Genomic DNA, 16456 nt, shown 5'->3' with positions numbered 1-16456 from the left:
GGGCAGGAGCTCCGGGGCCCGTCCTGCCGCGGTGCCCAGTGCCCGGCGCGGGAGGTTTGGCGGCTCTTAGGCGATAAAATAGCTTTACACTTTATTAAATATATTAAATCTTAATAATTAAATAGTTATGGAGCAAAGCTGGCTCTGCTGAGCGTCCCGTCCTGGTCGTGTCTGAACAGCCCGGAGCGCGGGGCGGATTTTGGGATGGCGGCGAGCGACGCGGGACAGAGCCGGAACACCTCGGGAAACACCAAAACTCTGGCAAAGACCCAAAAGGGCACTTCTTTGGGAAGGGGGTGCCGGCTGCTGGGCAGGGAAGGATCAGGCCACCACGGGACCCCCGCCTCGGAGGGGTGCTCAGGCCGTGCTTGACGCCAGCAGCTCCTCATCCTGGGGAGCCCCACGACGCGCCAGGGCGCGGATCCGGCGTGACCGGGGCGATGCTGCCCTTGGACCATCCTTTCCCAGTGAAATCCATCCCTCTCCTTCGGCGAGAGGCGCGCCGGGCACCGCAGCCCTGCCGGGGAATTCCTGCCGCCGCCGCCGAGCCCGCGGCGTTCCCGCTGCCAGCGCCGGGCGGGCAGGTCTGGGCAGCTCCGGGGCTGGAACTGGTGCCAGGGCGGTGCCGGCGCTGGGTGGGTGCCCCGCGGGCTCGGGGTGCAGCAGGGGATGGTTCTGTCCTCGGTGCCCCTCGTGGTGGTGTCCAGCCGGGGGGCTCAGGGTGTGCCACCAGCCCCAGGCACCCGCTGCCCTCCCCGCCGGGCAGACGAGACGCGCCGGCGTCGGATGACGGATCCGGGGGGGTATTTTTATAACCGACTGGAAGATTCCTCCTATGGTTTGCTTGTTTTTTTTTTTTTTCCCTATTTTTTTCAGTCCTTGCAAATCCAAACGGCTCCAAGGAGGGGTGGGAGAGGCGGGGGCCGTGAGCAAAACCCCTCTGAGACCGGAGCCATCCCGACACCGGCCTCGCCGCAGTCCCCGGTGCAGCCCGTGAGCGGCTCCAGCGTGTTCCCGGCTCTCACTGCTCCGGCTTTGGCTTTTCCAGGGAATTGTTCAGCTTCTTCAGCGTCTTTTTAATGCGCAGGGCGGTGAGGCGGGCGGAGGGGCTCTGGTACCAGCACTCCTTCATGACCCTCGCCAGCGCCGACAGAACCTGGGGAGGCACAAAAAGAGGGATAAATGGAAGGGTTTAACAGGGGGGCAAAGGTCTGGCCCAGGGTGGGAGGGGGGCGGCCCCCCCGGGACTCACCGAGTCAGAGAAGAGGCGGTTGGGGATCACGGGGGTCTGCTGGTCCACACACACCACCTTCTTCATGTCCTCGAAGCTGGGGTCGCTGGGGACGGCGTCGAAGAAGGGCGGCCGATACTCCTCCACGATTCCTGTGGGAAGGGGGGCGGCGTGAGGGGGGGGAGGTGAGCCTGGGGATCACCCCCATCCTGTGCATCACGGGGTGCCCGGAGGGTCTGGCATGGCTGAGCTGCTCCCTGCCTTGGGGGGCACGGGGGGAATCGCCGCTGGGATGTGCCGGTGATGGTGCCCGTGGAGTGCACGGCTCTGGCACTGCTGGTGGCTCTGGCACCAGCTCCAGCCTTGACACTAATCCAGCCCCAGCCCCACCATGAACGCCAGCTCCGGCACCAGCTCCAGCCCCCAGCACCAGCTCCAGCCCCCAGCACTGCCACCACCTCCAGCCGTCACCCCCCGGCCAGCTGGCCCAGCTAATCTCCTCTTAGTGCCTCCGTATGTCCATGTCCCCGCAGGGTTTAACCTCTGTGGGATGCCCCGAGCCCTCACCAGCTCCCTGCACCCCAAGGCATAGCCCCCAAACCTCGGGGTCCCCTGGAGCCCCCCCATCCCTGATGCCCTGAGGCCATCCTGGAGGGGGGGGGATTCTGGAAGGGTTAAACCCGGCTGGCTGAAGGTCGTCCCTGCACATGGCCGGGGTAATTCGGAGTAAATGTGTAATCTGAGGGAGCCCTGGGGCCCTAAATGAGATTATCCCGGCCAGACTGTGCCTGGGGGGACCTCCCCCCTCACCTGCCAGCACCCACCATTTAATTAATGCTTCTAATGGGCTTTGCCTGATGAGCAGCGCTGGCCGGGCAGCCCCGAGGAGGTTCCTCCCCGGCGCGGGGGGACCTCATCCCTGTCCCCATTCCCGAGTTCCCAAGCCAAGCCCCAGCGGCCGAAGGTCCCGGCCGTGGCCGCTTTCCAGGCAGAGCTCGGGAGCTGCTTGTTTTCTAATCAGCGCTGAACAAACAAAGCACTGATTGAGCCTAATGGGCCCTTTAATCAGGGAGCCGGGTGCTGACACTAGATTACAGTGTTTATAATTTACAGCTAATCTTCTGGGCGAAGGAAAGGAGGAGAAAAAAAAAAAAAGGCAACAAGAGAAGGAGGGAAGGACAGAGCGAGCGAGGGGAGCCGGGAGCGAGCGGAGCCGCCGGGCTGGGATCCACCCACCGTTCACCGCCGTGCGCCGGGTGATCTCCCAGAGCACCAGCCCGTAGGCCCAGATGTCCGTCTTCTTGTAGGACTCGAAGCAGTCGGTGCGGATCTGCTCGCTCAGCACCTCGGGGGCCATGTAGCGCTTGGTGCCCACCCGGGGGTTGTTGCCGATGTCCAGGTAGTCGCTGCCCTGGGAGTGCATGACAGCCAGTCCTGGGGGGGGGGATGGGACAGAATCACAGTCACTGGGGTTGGGAAGGACCTTTAAGGTCTTCCAGTTTAACTGTAAAAGGCCGGGATGTTGGCCTCGGTCAGTGCTGTGCTGGTGCTGTGTCCCGGGATGTTGCATCTGTGGGGCAACACATCCCCGGGGTACCACATCCCTGGGTCACACATCCCTGGGGTACCACATCCCTGGGGCACCACATCCCTGGGTCACATATCCCTGGGGTACCACATCTCTGGGTCACACATCCCTGGGGTACCACATCCCTGGGTCACATATCCCTGGGGTACCACATCTCTGGGTCACACATCCCTGGGGTACCACATCTCGGGTACCACATCTCTGGGTCACATATCCCTGGGTACCACATCCCTGGGTCACACATCCCTGGGGTACCACATCTCTGGGTCACATATCCCTGGGTACCACATCCCTGGGGTACCACATCCCTGGGTCACATATCCCTGGGTACCACATCCCTGGGTCACACATCCCAGGGTATCACATCCCTGGGGTCCCACATCCCTGGAGCACCACATCCCTGGGGTACCACATCCCTGGGTCACACATCCCTGGAGCACCACATCCCTGGGGTCCCACATCCCTGGGTCACACATCCCTGGGGTCCCACATTCCAGGGTCACACATCCCTGGGGTCCCAAATCCCTGGGATGCCACACCCCGGCCCTCCACCTCACCCAGGTCAGCGATGCAGCACTGCCGGTTGCTCTTCACCAGGATGTTCCTGCTCTTCAGGTCCCGGTGGGCGATGGCGGGCTTGCCCTGGGTGCCGAAGATCTCCACGTGGAGGTGGACGAGGCCGCAGATGATGGAGGAGGCCAGGCCCAGGCAGGTCTCCACGTCCAGGACCGTTCTCTGCAGGAAGTCGTAGAGGGAGCCGTTCTCGTGGTAGTGGGTGATGAGCCACAGCTGGGTGCTGGAGTTCCTCGACGTCATGTCAGAGGCGATGAAACCTGGGCAGGGAGAAGAGCTGGCACCGTGGAGCCCCCACTCAGCTGCCCCCCACGCCCCCAGCCCTGCCGGCCCCCCGCTCACCCAGGATGTTGTCGTGCCGGAGCAGGACGGTGTTGTAGATCTCCGTCTCGCGGAACCACGACTGCTCGTCCCGGGAGGAGAAGATCTTCACGGCCACGCTCTCCCCGTGCCACACGCCTCGCCACACCTCGCCGTAGCGCCCTTTACCTGCCACGGCCACGGCACTGTGCCACGCAGCCCCTCGGACCCCCACGCCCTGCCCACCCCCAGCACGGAGCACCGGGATCCCGTGTGGAAGAGCGACGGAGCGGCGCTGCATCCACTGGCCTTGCTAACATCCATCCACCCACCCAGCCTCTCTGTCCCTCCCTCCCGGGGTTTTGGTGGGGTCTAACCCCCCTCTTGGGTCTGAAGTTGCGGTGGCATCGCCCAAGCACCGGCTGGGGCACCGGGGCAGCCCCCCCTGCTCCTTACCCACGCACTCCACGAGGGTGATCTGCCGAGCCACCGTTCTCTGCACGAGGAAGGGCAGCCCCGAACCGCTGCCCGTGGTGCAGTCGTCGTTCAGCAGGTCCTGCACAGCCGGGGCGACCGTGGGGTCAGCACAGAGGCCACCCCACCCTCCCACACCTCGGGGTCCCTCCCGGAGCTCACCCACCTCTAAGGTGCTGTCTCCCACCATGGACACCTTCAGCATGAGGTCGGTGTCGCTGAGGTCACTCTGCTTCTGGCGGTGCTGGGCCACCTTCCAGCAGAAGAGCCCCGTGAGCGCCACGAGGACGAGGAGGGCGAGCAGCGGGACGAAGATCATCAGGAGGAGGTTGGGCAGGGAAGGCACTTTTCCCAGGGCATCTTCTCCTGGGTGGGGGAAATGGTAGATGGGAGCATGATGATGAAGGTCTTGGGGCTCAGGCTTCGACGTGGGAGGGTGGAGGCCTCGGGGTTTGGGCTTGGACCTGGAGAGGGTGGCTCTGCACTGGGTTCAACCCCACGGATGGCAGCTCTGCGGGCACAGCCCAATAAGGGACACCTGAGGGCATCTCGCTGGCCCTGCCCACCTGGGAAAAGGTGGCTCTGGAGGGGCTGAGTGAGGACAGGGACGATCTGCAGCCCCAACCACACCTCCAGCTGCGTGGGCAGCTCTGCCCCTTGCCCCCGTGGCCCCGTACCTTGCAGGAAGATCTCCAGCTCGGCGTTGCACATGTGGGACTCGCAGCACCTCATGCCGTACTGCTCCGTCACGGGCGTGTTGCAGTGCTCCAGGATGTTCTGGGAGAAGCAGCCCCGGTGCTGGGTGATGGTCCCCTCCTCCCTCCTCTTGCTGACGAAGCACACCTTGCCCGTGCAGGTGGGCTGGCTGCAGAAGGGCACGTCGCAGGCGCACAGCAGCTCGTCTGCGGGCACGAGGAGGGGGCACGTTGTGCCACGGGACCACCCTGGATGGGGGCTGCTGGCTTTGGTGACAGGGACATTGTCCTAGGGACTCCTGAACCAAATTTTGAGAGTGGGCAGCCTGGGACCATCGTGGTCCAGAAGGGGAATGTGTCTGTGGGTGCTCAGTACAGGGAGCCCGTCCTGACAACTCCTGGAAAAGCTACAATCCAAGTGCCAGCCCTGAACCTGGGGGTCACCTGTCCCCACACCCCTGACAGGCACTGGGTGGGCTGTGCATCCAGCCCCAGCAGCTGGGATTAACTGGGATGCACTGGTTCACATCCTGCCCGTGGGGTCCCAGAGGACGTGGGAGCCGTGGGAGCCGGATGCCGGGAGCCAGGATGGGATCAAAAGCCCCAAACTCAGCCAGCGCCTTCCCAGAGGGTGTTTCAGGAGCTGGGTGCCAAACCCGGCGTCTTTCCTGGAGCTTTTCCTGACTTCCCCGAAGGCATTTCCCTGTGCTGTGGTGCTGGAGCAGCTCAGAGGGCGCCACAGTCCCGAACTCCCGATTTAGCTCTGCCCTTTCGCGCAGAAAATATCCCTCCTGGAATCAGCGAGTTCAGTGTGAGGGCAGCCAGGCGGCCAGCGGCGAGGGGACGGCGAGGGGACAGCGAGGGGATGTCTGGCAGCGGCCAGTCCCCCTCCTGTGCCCGTCATCCCCCTGCCCCAAAGGCTGCCCAGTGCCAGTGCTGTGGGGTGGTGGCAAGGCCAGGTTGGGGTTGGTGGCCCCGTGGGCAGGACGGGGACTCGGTGGGGACTTGTCCCCTCAGTGAGCTCTGCTGCTCCTCCCCAGCACAGCCACACTGTCCCTGTCCCCCCTGCACAAACACGGCCAGCTGGATCCGCCCCCAGGTCACCTGGAGCTCCCCTGGGATGCTGAGCAGCTCCTCCCCACAATCATCATCATCATCATCACCATCATCACCCCTGGGAAGGAGTACTCTTTAAAGCACGTGGTGCCAGCCTTCCCCGTCTCCCCTCCGGTGACGGCAAAGCACTTGATCAACCACAATTAATTAATTAAGCCGAGATCCTCCCTGGGGAGTGCGTCACCGTCCCGCAGGGGCACAGCCCCTCGCTGGGAACGGCGCCGTCCCCGAGGAGCCCCGGCTCCCTCTGCAGGAGGTTATTTTGGGCAGAGACGCTCCCAAAAAGCCGAGGGTTTGTTTTAACCTGCCGCTCGCCCCCTCCCGTTGGTACTCACCGGCTGCGAGGCCGAGGGACAGGGTCATCAGCGCCAGCACCGCGCGGCCACCGGCTCCACACGGCATCGTCCTGCGGAGAGAGGAGCGGTGAGAGCGGCCCCCGCGCCCCCGAGGGGCTCATCACCAGCCCTGGGGGGCTTTGGGAAGGAAGAGGGGGGACCTGGAGAGGGAGAGGGCGGGCGGAGCGAGGTAGGATGTGCTGCTTCCAATGGAGTTTGGCTCCGGACATCCTGGGTACAGCCCTTCCTGAGAGCACATCCCGGGACCTCCCGAGCCTGGGGGACCTCCCGACCGTGGCACTGGACACCACGGATGGCACTGGGACCGGGCCCCTGCCCTGTCCACGCCGCCCCAACATCCTTCCTTTGTGCCAACGATCCGTATTCCAGCATTTCCCACCATTCCCACGGCTCCTGCTCTGTAAAACCACGGCCCCCACGGGCTCGGCACCGCTGGAGATTCCAGGTTCAGCAAGATCCAGGCCTTGGGGTGGAGCTCAAAGGCCTCACACCACGTGCACCGGAGCCTCCGAGTGCCGCTGGCCGCGGTCCGGGGCTCGATCCCGGCGGGGCTTTTGCACCGAGCTTATCAATGACACAAACAGGGGCAGCCAAAAATTCCCTGCTGTGCCTCGGGGGAAGTTTGGCTATTTTTTCTCTTCCCATTTTTTTTTTTTTTTTTGGACTTGCAAAAGGGACATTCCTGCCAAGGCAAACACGGCGGAGCCCCCCCCAGTGCCCCCCGCCCCGCTCCGTGGCCGCGGGCTCCCGGCCCCTCCTCGGCTCATTCTTCGTGGTTCCCGACATAAACACGCCAAAGGCTCCGTTTCCTGCAATTGAAGAGCCCAGCCCAGGGCTGCCGGGACAGGAATCAAGATTGTTTAGATTCTGGCCTTGATGGGGAAGCGGAGTCACGCAAGCCCAGCCCTCGGGAGCGCGCTCAGACGCGGCTGACCCCGGCAGGCTCCGGCAGCGCCGTAAAACGGGCTTTTCCTCCCCGAAATAACTCGCTTGGTTGTTGCTCGCGGGGAGGAAACAGCGACCGGGTGCCAGGTCCGGGGGCTGGAGGGCAGGAGTGAGATCTAGTCCCGGGTGCCCCGTGCCGGGAGCGATGCCGGGCTGATCTCCATCCAGATCCTCGGCTGGGCCAGGATCAGCTTTGTTTTAAAATCCCAACTCCCCTGGACCTGGGCTGGGATCAGCTTTGTTTTAAAATCCCAACTCCCCTGGACCTGGGCTGGGATCAACTTTATTTTAAAACCTCAACCCCCTTGGAGCTGGGCTGCTGCTCCCCGAGTGCCCAGGGTGCCCCCAGGCACTCTGCTTCTCCCTGCAATTCTGAGAGCTCCAAAATGCATCTTTTTAAAGGAAAGCTGAGTCTCCCAGGTGGTGAATTCCCTCCAGGGAGCCCTTTCCATTAAATCCCAAGCCTTAGATGTCTGTGGGGTATTTGTTGTGAAACACAAAGTGGGCAGGGCCCAAAACTTTGTTGTATATGAAATATCACATGGCTTGTTGTTGTTACCAAGAGCAAACCTTAATCCAGAGTCATCCCTGGCATCCCATTGGAAAAACATCCTGAGTGCTTCCGTAATGGATCAAATCAGAGCCTGCACCCCCATCCCTGTCCCCAACCTTCCTCATTTGTCATCAGGAACTGCAGCTCAAGCACTCTCCTGTCACCCAGAGCATCTTTCCCCATCTGTGCCATATCTTTCGGGATTTGTAGCAGCATCAGGAGATGGAAAAAACCCCAATGAAAACCTCTTGGATGGGACGTGGATGCCGACAGGAGCGGCTGGGAATGATGGGCACCACAGTCGGGGGGTGCAGAGCAAGACCCAGCCCTGGGAAGGGGAATTTCCCCATGGAGGTGGAGGAGGAGGCAACAGGAGTCCAGGGAAGGGTGGCTGGGCACAACCCTTGGGATGTGTAGGATGGTTCAGGGTTAGGGTTAGGGTTAGGGTCTTATGGGGGGGGGACTCAACTGAGCTTCACAGTCCCGGTGCTTCCGCCCTCCCCTGCAGTTTCTGCTGCTCCCAGGGGGGTTTGACACAGGATGTGGCTCCTGACTCGGTTCCCTGTGCTGCCTTTTCACAGGGAGCCAGACACAGCCGAGCCCCTCGTGCCAGTGCCGGTGCCAGTGCCGGTGCCAGCCGAGGGGGAGCAGGGTGAGCCAGGCACGTGCCAGCTGCCGGCGTGAAGGACACTGCCGGAGTCAGCAGGAGCTTTGCCACAGCTCCCAAGGCTCCAGCCTGGTTTCAGGCTCAGGGGGAGGTTTTCCTCTCCCTGCCCGGGGCTGCAGGAGGGTCACGGATGCAGCAAAGCTGCACTCACCCTCTGGCACAGGAGGGATGCTCGGCTCAGGGAGCTGCACTGGAGGGGCTGAGCCGCCCCAGCCCCTCTCCCTGACGGGCATTGCTGTTCCATGAACATGAGACACACACAGAGAGCAGCAAAACCTGCCCAGGGTCACCCCAGCGTGGGGCTGGCACTGCCCCCTGCTCCTCGTGCAGAGCAGGGACAAGGGCAGTGACCCTGGCCTGGCCTCAGGGAAGGCTCTGTGCCCACAGTGGGACAGAGCTCCGTGGTGAGGCTCATCCCAGCTTGGCTCTGGAGATGGAGCCTCTTCAGCAGCAGTTTGGCTCTTCCTCAACCACCCCTCCTCTGAGAGCCCCAGAGTTTGGCTGTGCCAAAGGGGAACATGGAGGTGGCACATCCTGCAGCGTCTCTGCCGCCCGTGCCCGCCGCCCTCGCTCCAGCCCCTGGCTAGAATTGCTGTCAACTCTCCCTCATTTTTCCCTGTGGCTTTTCAAAGTACACCCAAATTCCCCATTTCCCATGTTGATTCCAGCCTTTCCGTTGCAGCTGCGTGTTACTTCAGCTCTTCAGCAAGAACATGGGGACGGATCCTGTCACCAGCCCACTGGTGTGGAGCCAGATTCACCCTCCCAGCCCCAATTCCAGTTTCTCCAACCCCGGGGGTTGACACCGGTGTCCCACCGAACGTGAGGGAAACGGGGGCAAATCCTGCTTTCAGCTGCCCCGGGGGTAAATCAGGAGAGAAATGCTGAGCTCAGCGCAGCCCCGGACCCCGCGGTGCTTCCCCACTCACCTACAGCATCGGCGTCCCGCGGGCGCCCACGGCACTGCCCGGCCCTGGCGAGGCTCTCCCGGCCACGGTCCCGCTCTCGGAGCTGGGGCAGCTCTGCTCCGTGCCCTGCACCCCGGCTTGGAGGAGCTTCATGGGTCTGCTCCCCTCCCGCCGCCCGTCCCGGCACTGGGGCAGCTCCCGCGGCTGCGGCCGTGCCCGTCCCGGTGGGGCAACGTCGCCGTTCCCGGTCCCGGGGGCTCGGCAGCCCCGCCGTCCGACGCAGCCGCTTGGCAGGAGCTCTGTGGTCTGGATGTGGGAGAAGTCAAAAAAATGTTTCTTATTACTGCCTCTTCCTGCCTGGCTTCTCTCCACCACTCCCAGCTAATAAAGCATTTCCTATTGCTGAGCACACAGCCACGACCGGCCTCCCTTCCTCCCGCTCACCGGGCCCCAGCTCCATCCTGGTTGCTCTCCCTCGCCCGTTCCTCCCGCCTCGTCCTTCCCCGGGCTCTTCCCCACATGGTTTCCCAGCTTTCAAAGCCAACCCAAGCCCGTTGTGGGGACGTGGCCATGAGAGCTCCTACCCTGGGCATCCCCAGGCCGATGGTAGGAGAGCAGCTTTGGTGGCGATGGGAATGTTCTAGAGGGATGCCGTGGGAATGACCTTGGCATGCTTGGCCATCCCTCCCGCTCCAGCCTCCAACCCTCGTGGGGATGGAGCATCACAGCCCCCCAAGGGGCTCCCTGGTTATTCCATGTTGGACACAACACCTGGGATGGGGCACGGGAGGATTTCACCCCCGGGGTACAACGTGGCATCGGGGGGTGCCCCACTGGGGATGCTGAGCCCGGCTGCGGGCACGGAGCCAGGCTGGCTGGGCCAAGGGGCTGGTACTGGCTCGGCCCTGGCTCTTCCCACACGATGCCACGGTGGCCGGCGCTGGGATGCCGCCGGCAGGGCCGTTCCCACGGCGGGAGGTTGGGCACTTCCCGCTCCCCCAGGGCACACGGGACCGCGGGCGGCGGAAGCGCCGCTTCCCCTTTTGCTGCTTTCGGGGCTGTTCTTTGGGCCACCCCAATCTCAGCTGCTCCACACTTCTCCCATCCTCTCCTGCCCCTCCAGCGCCTTCCCAAGCCCCATCCCTGCCTTTCTCCCAGCTGCTCCACCAGCACCGTGACTCGACCCGGCATCGCAGCCTCTTTCCTAACCGGGTGCCAGGGCCTGCTTTGCCACCCCGTTCCCGTTGCATCACCAGCCCCAGTTGCATCATGAACCCACCCGGAGCCTCCTTGTGCCGGGGCACCGCGGCGGCGGAGCTTTGAGTCTCGCCGGCAGCCTCGCCCCGCTATCGGCCGTGATCTAGGAAGTTTAAACAAACAAAAGCACAAAACCAGGATAAAACACGAAGGACCTTCACGGGTGACCTTGCCCGTGTGCTGGGCCCGGAGCTTTGGGAGCCGGCGCGGGGGAAACGGGCAGTTTCCATCAGATAGGAGCCGCCCCGGAGGAAGCCGGTGCCTGCAGACATCTTATCTCCGTGACCATCTTTGCTCTGCTCTGCAGGTCTCTGTGATCCAGCTGCAGATCAGCCCCTCCCAGAGTTATTCCTGGATGGCTCCTGCATCCCCCCCCATGGGAGCAGGCACAGGGTGGGCATCAGCACCCCAAATTTATGGCTACGGGCAGGGGTTGCCCCAGGCAGCCAAGCACACCAGCTCTCTGGCAAGGGCGGGTGCCAGCCGGTTTGATCCCCACGACTCCGTCTTCCAAACAGGACATCTTCATTTTTAAATCCTAATCGTCACGGGGGGGATAAACACTTGCTTAAAAACTTCTAAAACTTCCTAAGTCCTAATCCTGGGTGACTTGAAGGGCAGGGATGAGTGGGGAGCCCCAAGGCCAGGCTGTTGCTCTGGCACTGCCGCTGTGGGAAAGTGGATTTCCCCACGGTGGGACTGACTGTGAAGGGACACGACGGACAAAGCAAACCCTTGGCAGGCTCCTGCCCTGCTGCCAGCTCTGAGTGGGGCAGACGGGGTGAGTCAGCAGGGCTGGGCACCACCAGACAGCACCGTGACCCGACATCCCGCGCCAGCCGTGGCGCAACCTCCTTTCCATCACCATCGCCGCCATTTCACCCCGTGGAAGGGCACGGGCATCCCTGCACCGCGGTCAGACCCTCCATGGGCACATCCAGCCGCCCCTCGGGGTCTCACTGCAGTGGCAGAGGGGACGAGGGGCCGGTGGGAGCCCGTCTGACCCTTCCCCCTGTGCGGCGGGAGCCAGGCTGGCGCGGCGCGTGCGGCGGCTGCTCCGTGTGCCATCCGCCCCCGGCTCATCTGCCAGTCGCCGGGAGCTGGCGAGGGAGGGCAGCCACGTGCAGGGGAGCCCGGCCGAGCCAAGGGCTGGGGGGGAACAGACGGGGAGGCTGCAGCTCCTTCCTTCCCCACCACAACCCTTCCCTGCCTGCGGCTCAGCCCAAACCTCCCCGTGCCCCCCCAAGGCAAGGCTGCGGCCTCACAGTGGGGGCTCTCATCCCCCTAAGGAAGGGGGAGCCCACAAGCACCCCGAGTTTGGTTTCCAGCCTGTGCCTGGCACCCAGAGCTCCCTCACCCTCCACAGTATGGAGCTGCTTCCCTTGGTGAGCCTTGGTGTGTCCACCCACGACCCAGGAACACGCAGGAGTGAGCAGTGTCACCAAGGGGGTGACAGGGTGGCCAGGGGACTTTGGCAGAGAGGAGGGAGCATTCCTGCCAGCCCCACAAGCAACCCTGAGCTTTATTCATGGAATCAATCCTGTTAACATGGCAACCACTTCCATTTTAATTTGCTCAGCCACATTCCAACACACGCTGTGGAATCAAGAGCTCAGGAAGATCAAAGAGCCAAAAAAAAAAAAAAAAAAAAAAAAAAAAAAAAAAAAAAAAAAACCAAACCAAAAAGGAAGAAAAGGGAGCAACTTGTGCCACAGTCCTGCTCCCTGGCACTCCCAGAGCCCAGGCCAGGATCTCAGCACGTCGGTGCCCAGCATGACCAGCGCTGGACTGGGGTGGTCACCCTCAAGGTAGAGAGGACAAGGGACCAGTGGGGACATCTCAGCTGGGTGCGTATGCCCACATCACCCTCCTCCCCTGGGCATTCCCGTCCGGCCAGGAAGGAAACCATCCCTGTGCCACAAGAGCCAGCAGGTCCAAGGGGACAGCGGGGACCTCGTCCCCACCCCGGCACCTCCTGCCTTAGCGTTTCTTTTTCTTTTTCTTCTTCTTCTTCTTCTCCTTCTCCTCCCCGTTGGCCTTGGCCTCCTCGGTCGCCCTCTTCTCCTCCTTCAGCGCCTTGTACCTCCACTGGGGCGGCTTCAGGAGGTGCTTGTCCTTCACGCGCGGCTTCTGCTCCCTGGAGTCGGGGGCCGGGCCGGAGGGTTTGCTCACTTTGATCCTGGGGACGGGCTCCCCGAGGGGGAAGATGCTGTTCCCGCGCCGCAGCCACAGCGGCAGGAAGCGCAGGAAGCGGTGGCCCGGCCGGCGCGGCGGCGGCGGCGGCACCTCCGTCACGGCCTGGCCGTTGCAGGAGGACGAGCCGGTGCTGGGGCGCGAGGACAGTTCCGAGTCGGCGTCCGGGTCCGGCACGTGCTGCCCGAGGATCTCCGGCACGGACAGCCTGCGCTTGCCCACCTCGGGCGGGCTGTCGGGGCAGACGGTTTGGCAAGCGGTGGCCACGAAGGGGCTGGCCAGGGACGTGGTCATCCTCACCATGTGGTCCATCACGCCGTCCTCCTCGGGGTTGCAGGGGATGCTGCAGGTGAACATGGAGCAGATCTTCTCCAGCAGCCTCCTGCTCCTGGATTTGGGGCTCAGGGCCTTGGCCACCAGCTCGGCCAGGGCCGGCCACTCGGGCCGGTACTGGGATCCGAACTGCTCCGCCCGCGGGCGCCGCAGGAGGGTCCGGATCCGCACGGTGGTCTCGAAGCGGCCGGTGAAATTTGCCCATTCCCTGGCCGTCTTCCCCTTCACGGCGTCCACCGCTTTCAGGTCAGCCCCTGGAGGCAGAGGGATCCCGGGGGGAGGATCACCACCCCACCCCACCCCGAGCAGCAACGCCAGCCCTTCCCCAAAGGGCCGGGGACGCGCTCACCCGCCAGGAGCAGGGCGGTGACACAGTCCTCCCGCCCCTGCACCGCTGCCTTCATCAGCGCCGTCAGCCCCCGCGGGTCCCGCTGGTCCACCTCGAGCGCGGGGTAGTAGTTGAGGAGGTAGTTGACGATGGTGATGTGTCCTTAACAGCCAGAGAGAAGCTGCGTTAGAGTTCCGACAGTTGACGGGGAACAACGGCCGGTGCCTGTCGGAGAAAGGGTTTAGCAGCTGCATCTCGTGGGGATGAAGATGCAGAAGGTTGAAGGGTTCAGGACTGAAAGGGTTTGGGTTTATCTTGTTTTAGGTTTGGCCGTGGAGGGAACAGAGCTGGCGCACCAGCTGCCTCAGCAGAGAATGCAGGAAAGAGTCCAAAAAATGAAAAAACCTAATAAAATCATCAATTCCAGCAAGGATACAACGGGGTGAGCCCCACCTTGGGACCCTCCTCCTTCCCCCTGTGGTTATTCACTAATAAGGAAAACTATCTGGAGGTTTGGTTCCTATATGGACCTTGGAGCCTTTGGGGAAGTAAATCCCTGCAGCTTCCGGGGCTTTCCTGGAGCACATGGGGTGACTCCCAGGACTTTCCTGGAGCTCATGGGGTGACTCCCAGGACTTTCCTGGAGCACATGGGGTGGCTCCCAGGACTTTCCTGGAGCTCATGGGGTGGCTCCCAGGACTTTTCTGGAGCTCATGGGGCGGCTCCAGCCCAGCTCTGCCGCTCAGCACGGCACATTCGGGACAAATCACTGGAGGAATTTCCATTTTTGCATCAGCTTTAAAGCACTGCTGAGGTGAACCATAAATGCAGCTGACGTCACACATCCCTCGGGACCACGGCTTTCCAGGGGGGATCGTTCCAGGGTTTTTGGGGGGAAGCACAAGCCCCTTCCCAGGGGCTGCCCATGCCGAGGGCTGACCTGCCTGGGCTGCCATCATGAGGGCCGTGTTGCCGTCGTTGTCCTGCTGGTTGACGTTGATGTAGGGGCACTTCCTCAGCAGTGGCACGATGTCCACGAAGCCCTTGGCGCAGGCGACCATCAGCCCGTTCTGGAGAGGGGACAGCACTCGGCACAGGCACTGCACCATCCTCCCACCCTGTTCTCCCGTGGCCCCCACCCCAAACCAGGCAGACTGGGATGGAAGGTTCTGCTCCAAGGGTCGGGTGGACCCCAGGAGATCCATCACACTCAGGCCTCTCCCTCCTGCCCCACTGGCTTTAGCAACCACCAGGATTTGCCTATTCCTGGAAAATCCTCTTTCTTCTCTGCGGGGTGCCCCTCCCAGCCACTCACCCTCCCGTTGATGTCCAGCTCCGTGGCCTCGCTGCGGGTCACCCCAGACTCCAGCCTGTCCCACACCAGCTTGGCATCATTCCTGGCACAGCACTGGTACAGGGTGAGGAACCCGGGGCCGTCGGCCTCCGCGGAGGACTCGTAGCAAGGGTAGACGGAGTCATCAGAGAAGATGCTGCTGCTGTCCGAGGGCTCTGAGGGCCCCGAGGACTCCGACTCCTCCTCCTCATAGTACAGCTCCGGGTCGGAGTCATCCAGGCTGGCACTGGGGGCTGCAGCACGTTCTCCTCCACCGCAGGCATCTGTCATCCGGCCCGGCCGGGGGGAGCGAGCCCAGCCTGGCCCCGCGCCCTGCCTGGGGCCAGGAGCCTCTCCCGGGGGGACAGGGGGGCTCTCGGGACTGTCACTGCCCCTGTGCAGACACAGAGTGGGCGTGGGAGCCGTGTGGGCTCCGGCATCCCCCATCCCGCCGGGAAGCCTCGGCCAGCTCCCAGCCCCCGGCACAGCCCGCGGGTCCGGCTGCCTCTGCCCCGGGCAAATGCTCCTTCCCCTGAGGGCCTGGATGCTGCAACACCCTCAGGAGGGAAAAATGGGGAGTGGGAGAGGTGGATAAGTGTCCCACGGCCTGGGTGTTGAATCCAGGTGGGTGGGAGGTCGGGAATGCTTCCAGGGCTGTAGAGCTGCTGATCAGGGAACCCAATGCAGCCAGCAAGTGCCAGCAGGAAGGGCACATCCACCACTCCAGTGCCACACTCTGGGTCTGAGCCCTTCCCAGCCGCCCTCCCCGTCTATCCAGTGCACATCCCAGCAGACGCAGACACCTTTCCCAGCAGAGCAGCTCCTGCTCCCCCAGGACACAGGGCAGCCCTGGAACAGGAGCCGTGGGCAGGGGCTGAGCCTGGCAGCAGGAATTAAACCCTTCTGCTGCTAAGCAGAAGCCAACAGTTAATTGGTGGGCGCCGGGAAAGGAGGAAAGCCTCCAGAATTCCACGGAACTCTCCTGCTCCTTAAGCATTCCCAAGCAGGGTTGGAGGATGTTCTCCTCACCTTGATCTTACCTGGGGCTGCTCAGACCTTCCCCGTGGGTCCTTCTTCAGCTGGGCAGCATCCCGGCCCCAACCAGGAGGGAAAAGTCACCAAGAGACTCTGGAAAATCCCCTTTGCAGGGAGAAAGAGGTTTGTGCTCCGGGGCTGAAGAGGCCTTTTGACACCAGAGCTGTGACAACCCTCACGTTGACGTTGCTTCAGCTACCCAAGAGATCTTAAATTAAACTGTTGCTTAAAATGGCTCCATCCACCCTGAGCAGGATCAGGGCAGGATTTAGTGTCCTTAGCCAAGGAGCTGCTGGGAGCCCTGGGCTGTATTTTTATACCTGTCTCACACCGGTGGGATGGTGCTGCCTGAGCAGCCCCAGGGGCTCGGCTGAAAGCCCCCAGGCACTTCCCAGCTGCCTTTATATCCAGGTGAATTGGTTTAGACAAATCAGTGAGGCTGCTGGTCTTGTCTTCTAGACAGGGCTTGGACACCTGGACTGTGCAGGTGCAGTCAATAAACTCTGTGATTCCCCCTTGAGAGGTGCCTTGGAGCCTCCATCCCACCTCCTCCCCTGGAGGGGGATTCCAA

At 62.8% G+C, this 16456-nt stretch overlaps 2 protein-coding genes across 2 annotated transcripts; both read right to left on the bottom strand.

The window, feature by feature from the left end:
* Window positions 1-78: 78 nt before the first annotated feature.
* Window positions 79-9679, bottom strand: ACVRL1 (activin A receptor like type 1). Its single transcript, XM_027732163.2, has 10 exons — window positions 9428-9679; window positions 6313-6383; window positions 4844-5068; window positions 4333-4532; window positions 4149-4248; window positions 3735-3881; window positions 3377-3652; window positions 2468-2665; window positions 1253-1383; window positions 79-1156 (listed from the first exon to the last, which is right to left on the bottom strand). Exons 2-10 carry the CDS (start codon window positions 6377-6379, stop codon window positions 1022-1024), a joined length of 1479 nt encoding a protein of 492 aa, XP_027587964.2. The 5' UTR covers window positions 6380-6383; window positions 9428-9679; the 3' UTR covers window positions 79-1021.
* A 2686-nt stretch (window positions 9680-12365) lies between these two features.
* ANKRD33 (ankyrin repeat domain 33) lies at window positions 12366-15141 on the bottom strand. The gene is made up of 4 exons (XM_027732166.2): window positions 14833-15141; window positions 14458-14587; window positions 13539-13679; window positions 12366-13443 (listed from the first exon to the last, which is right to left on the bottom strand). The coding sequence occupies exons 1-4, from the start codon at window positions 15139-15141 to the stop codon at window positions 12644-12646; spliced, it is 1380 nt and encodes a 459-aa protein (XP_027587967.2). The 3' UTR covers window positions 12366-12643.
* Between the last annotated feature and the right edge of the window lie 1315 nt (window positions 15142-16456).

Source organism: Pipra filicauda, unplaced genomic scaffold (assembly GCF_003945595.2).
Source record: "Pipra filicauda isolate LSUMZ 115617 unplaced genomic scaffold, ASM394559v2 scaffold582_size373904_pilon, whole genome shotgun sequence".
NCBI classification, from domain to species: Eukaryota; Metazoa; Chordata; class Aves; order Passeriformes; family Pipridae; genus Pipra; species Pipra filicauda.
Note: the sequence above shows the minus strand (reverse complement) of the source record. Positions and strands in the feature narration are given on the sequence as shown.

What these genes read in the sequence shown, in the direction of transcription:
- ANKRD33 (XM_027732166.2), bottom strand. Translation starts at nt 15,141, where the DNA reads ATGACAGATGCCTGCGGTGGAGGAGAACGTGCTGCAGCCCCCAGTGCC. An exon ending in AGCTGGACATCAACGGGAGG is followed by an intron (nt 14,588 to 14,832) that starts GTGAGTGGCTGG and finishes TCCCCTCTCCAG; the next exon opens with AACGGGCTGATGGTCGCCTG. An exon ending in CACCGCCCTGCTCCTGGCGG is followed by an intron (nt 13,444 to 13,538) that starts GTGAGCGCGTCC and finishes CTCTGCCTCCAG; the next exon opens with GGGCTGACCTGAAAGCGGTG.
- ACVRL1 (XM_027732163.2), bottom strand. Translation starts at nt 6,379, where the DNA reads ATGCCGTGTGGAGCCGGTGGCCGCGCGGTGCTGGCGCTGATGACCCTG. An exon ending in GTCCCTCGGCCTCGCAGCCG is followed by an intron (nt 5,069 to 6,312) that starts GTGAGTACCAAC and finishes TCGTGCCCGCAG; the next exon opens with ACGAGCTGCTGTGCGCCTGC. An exon ending in ACCGCCTCTTCTCTGACTCG is followed by an intron (nt 1,157 to 1,252) that starts GTGAGTCCCGGG and finishes GTGCCTCCCCAG; the next exon opens with GTTCTGTCGGCGCTGGCGAG.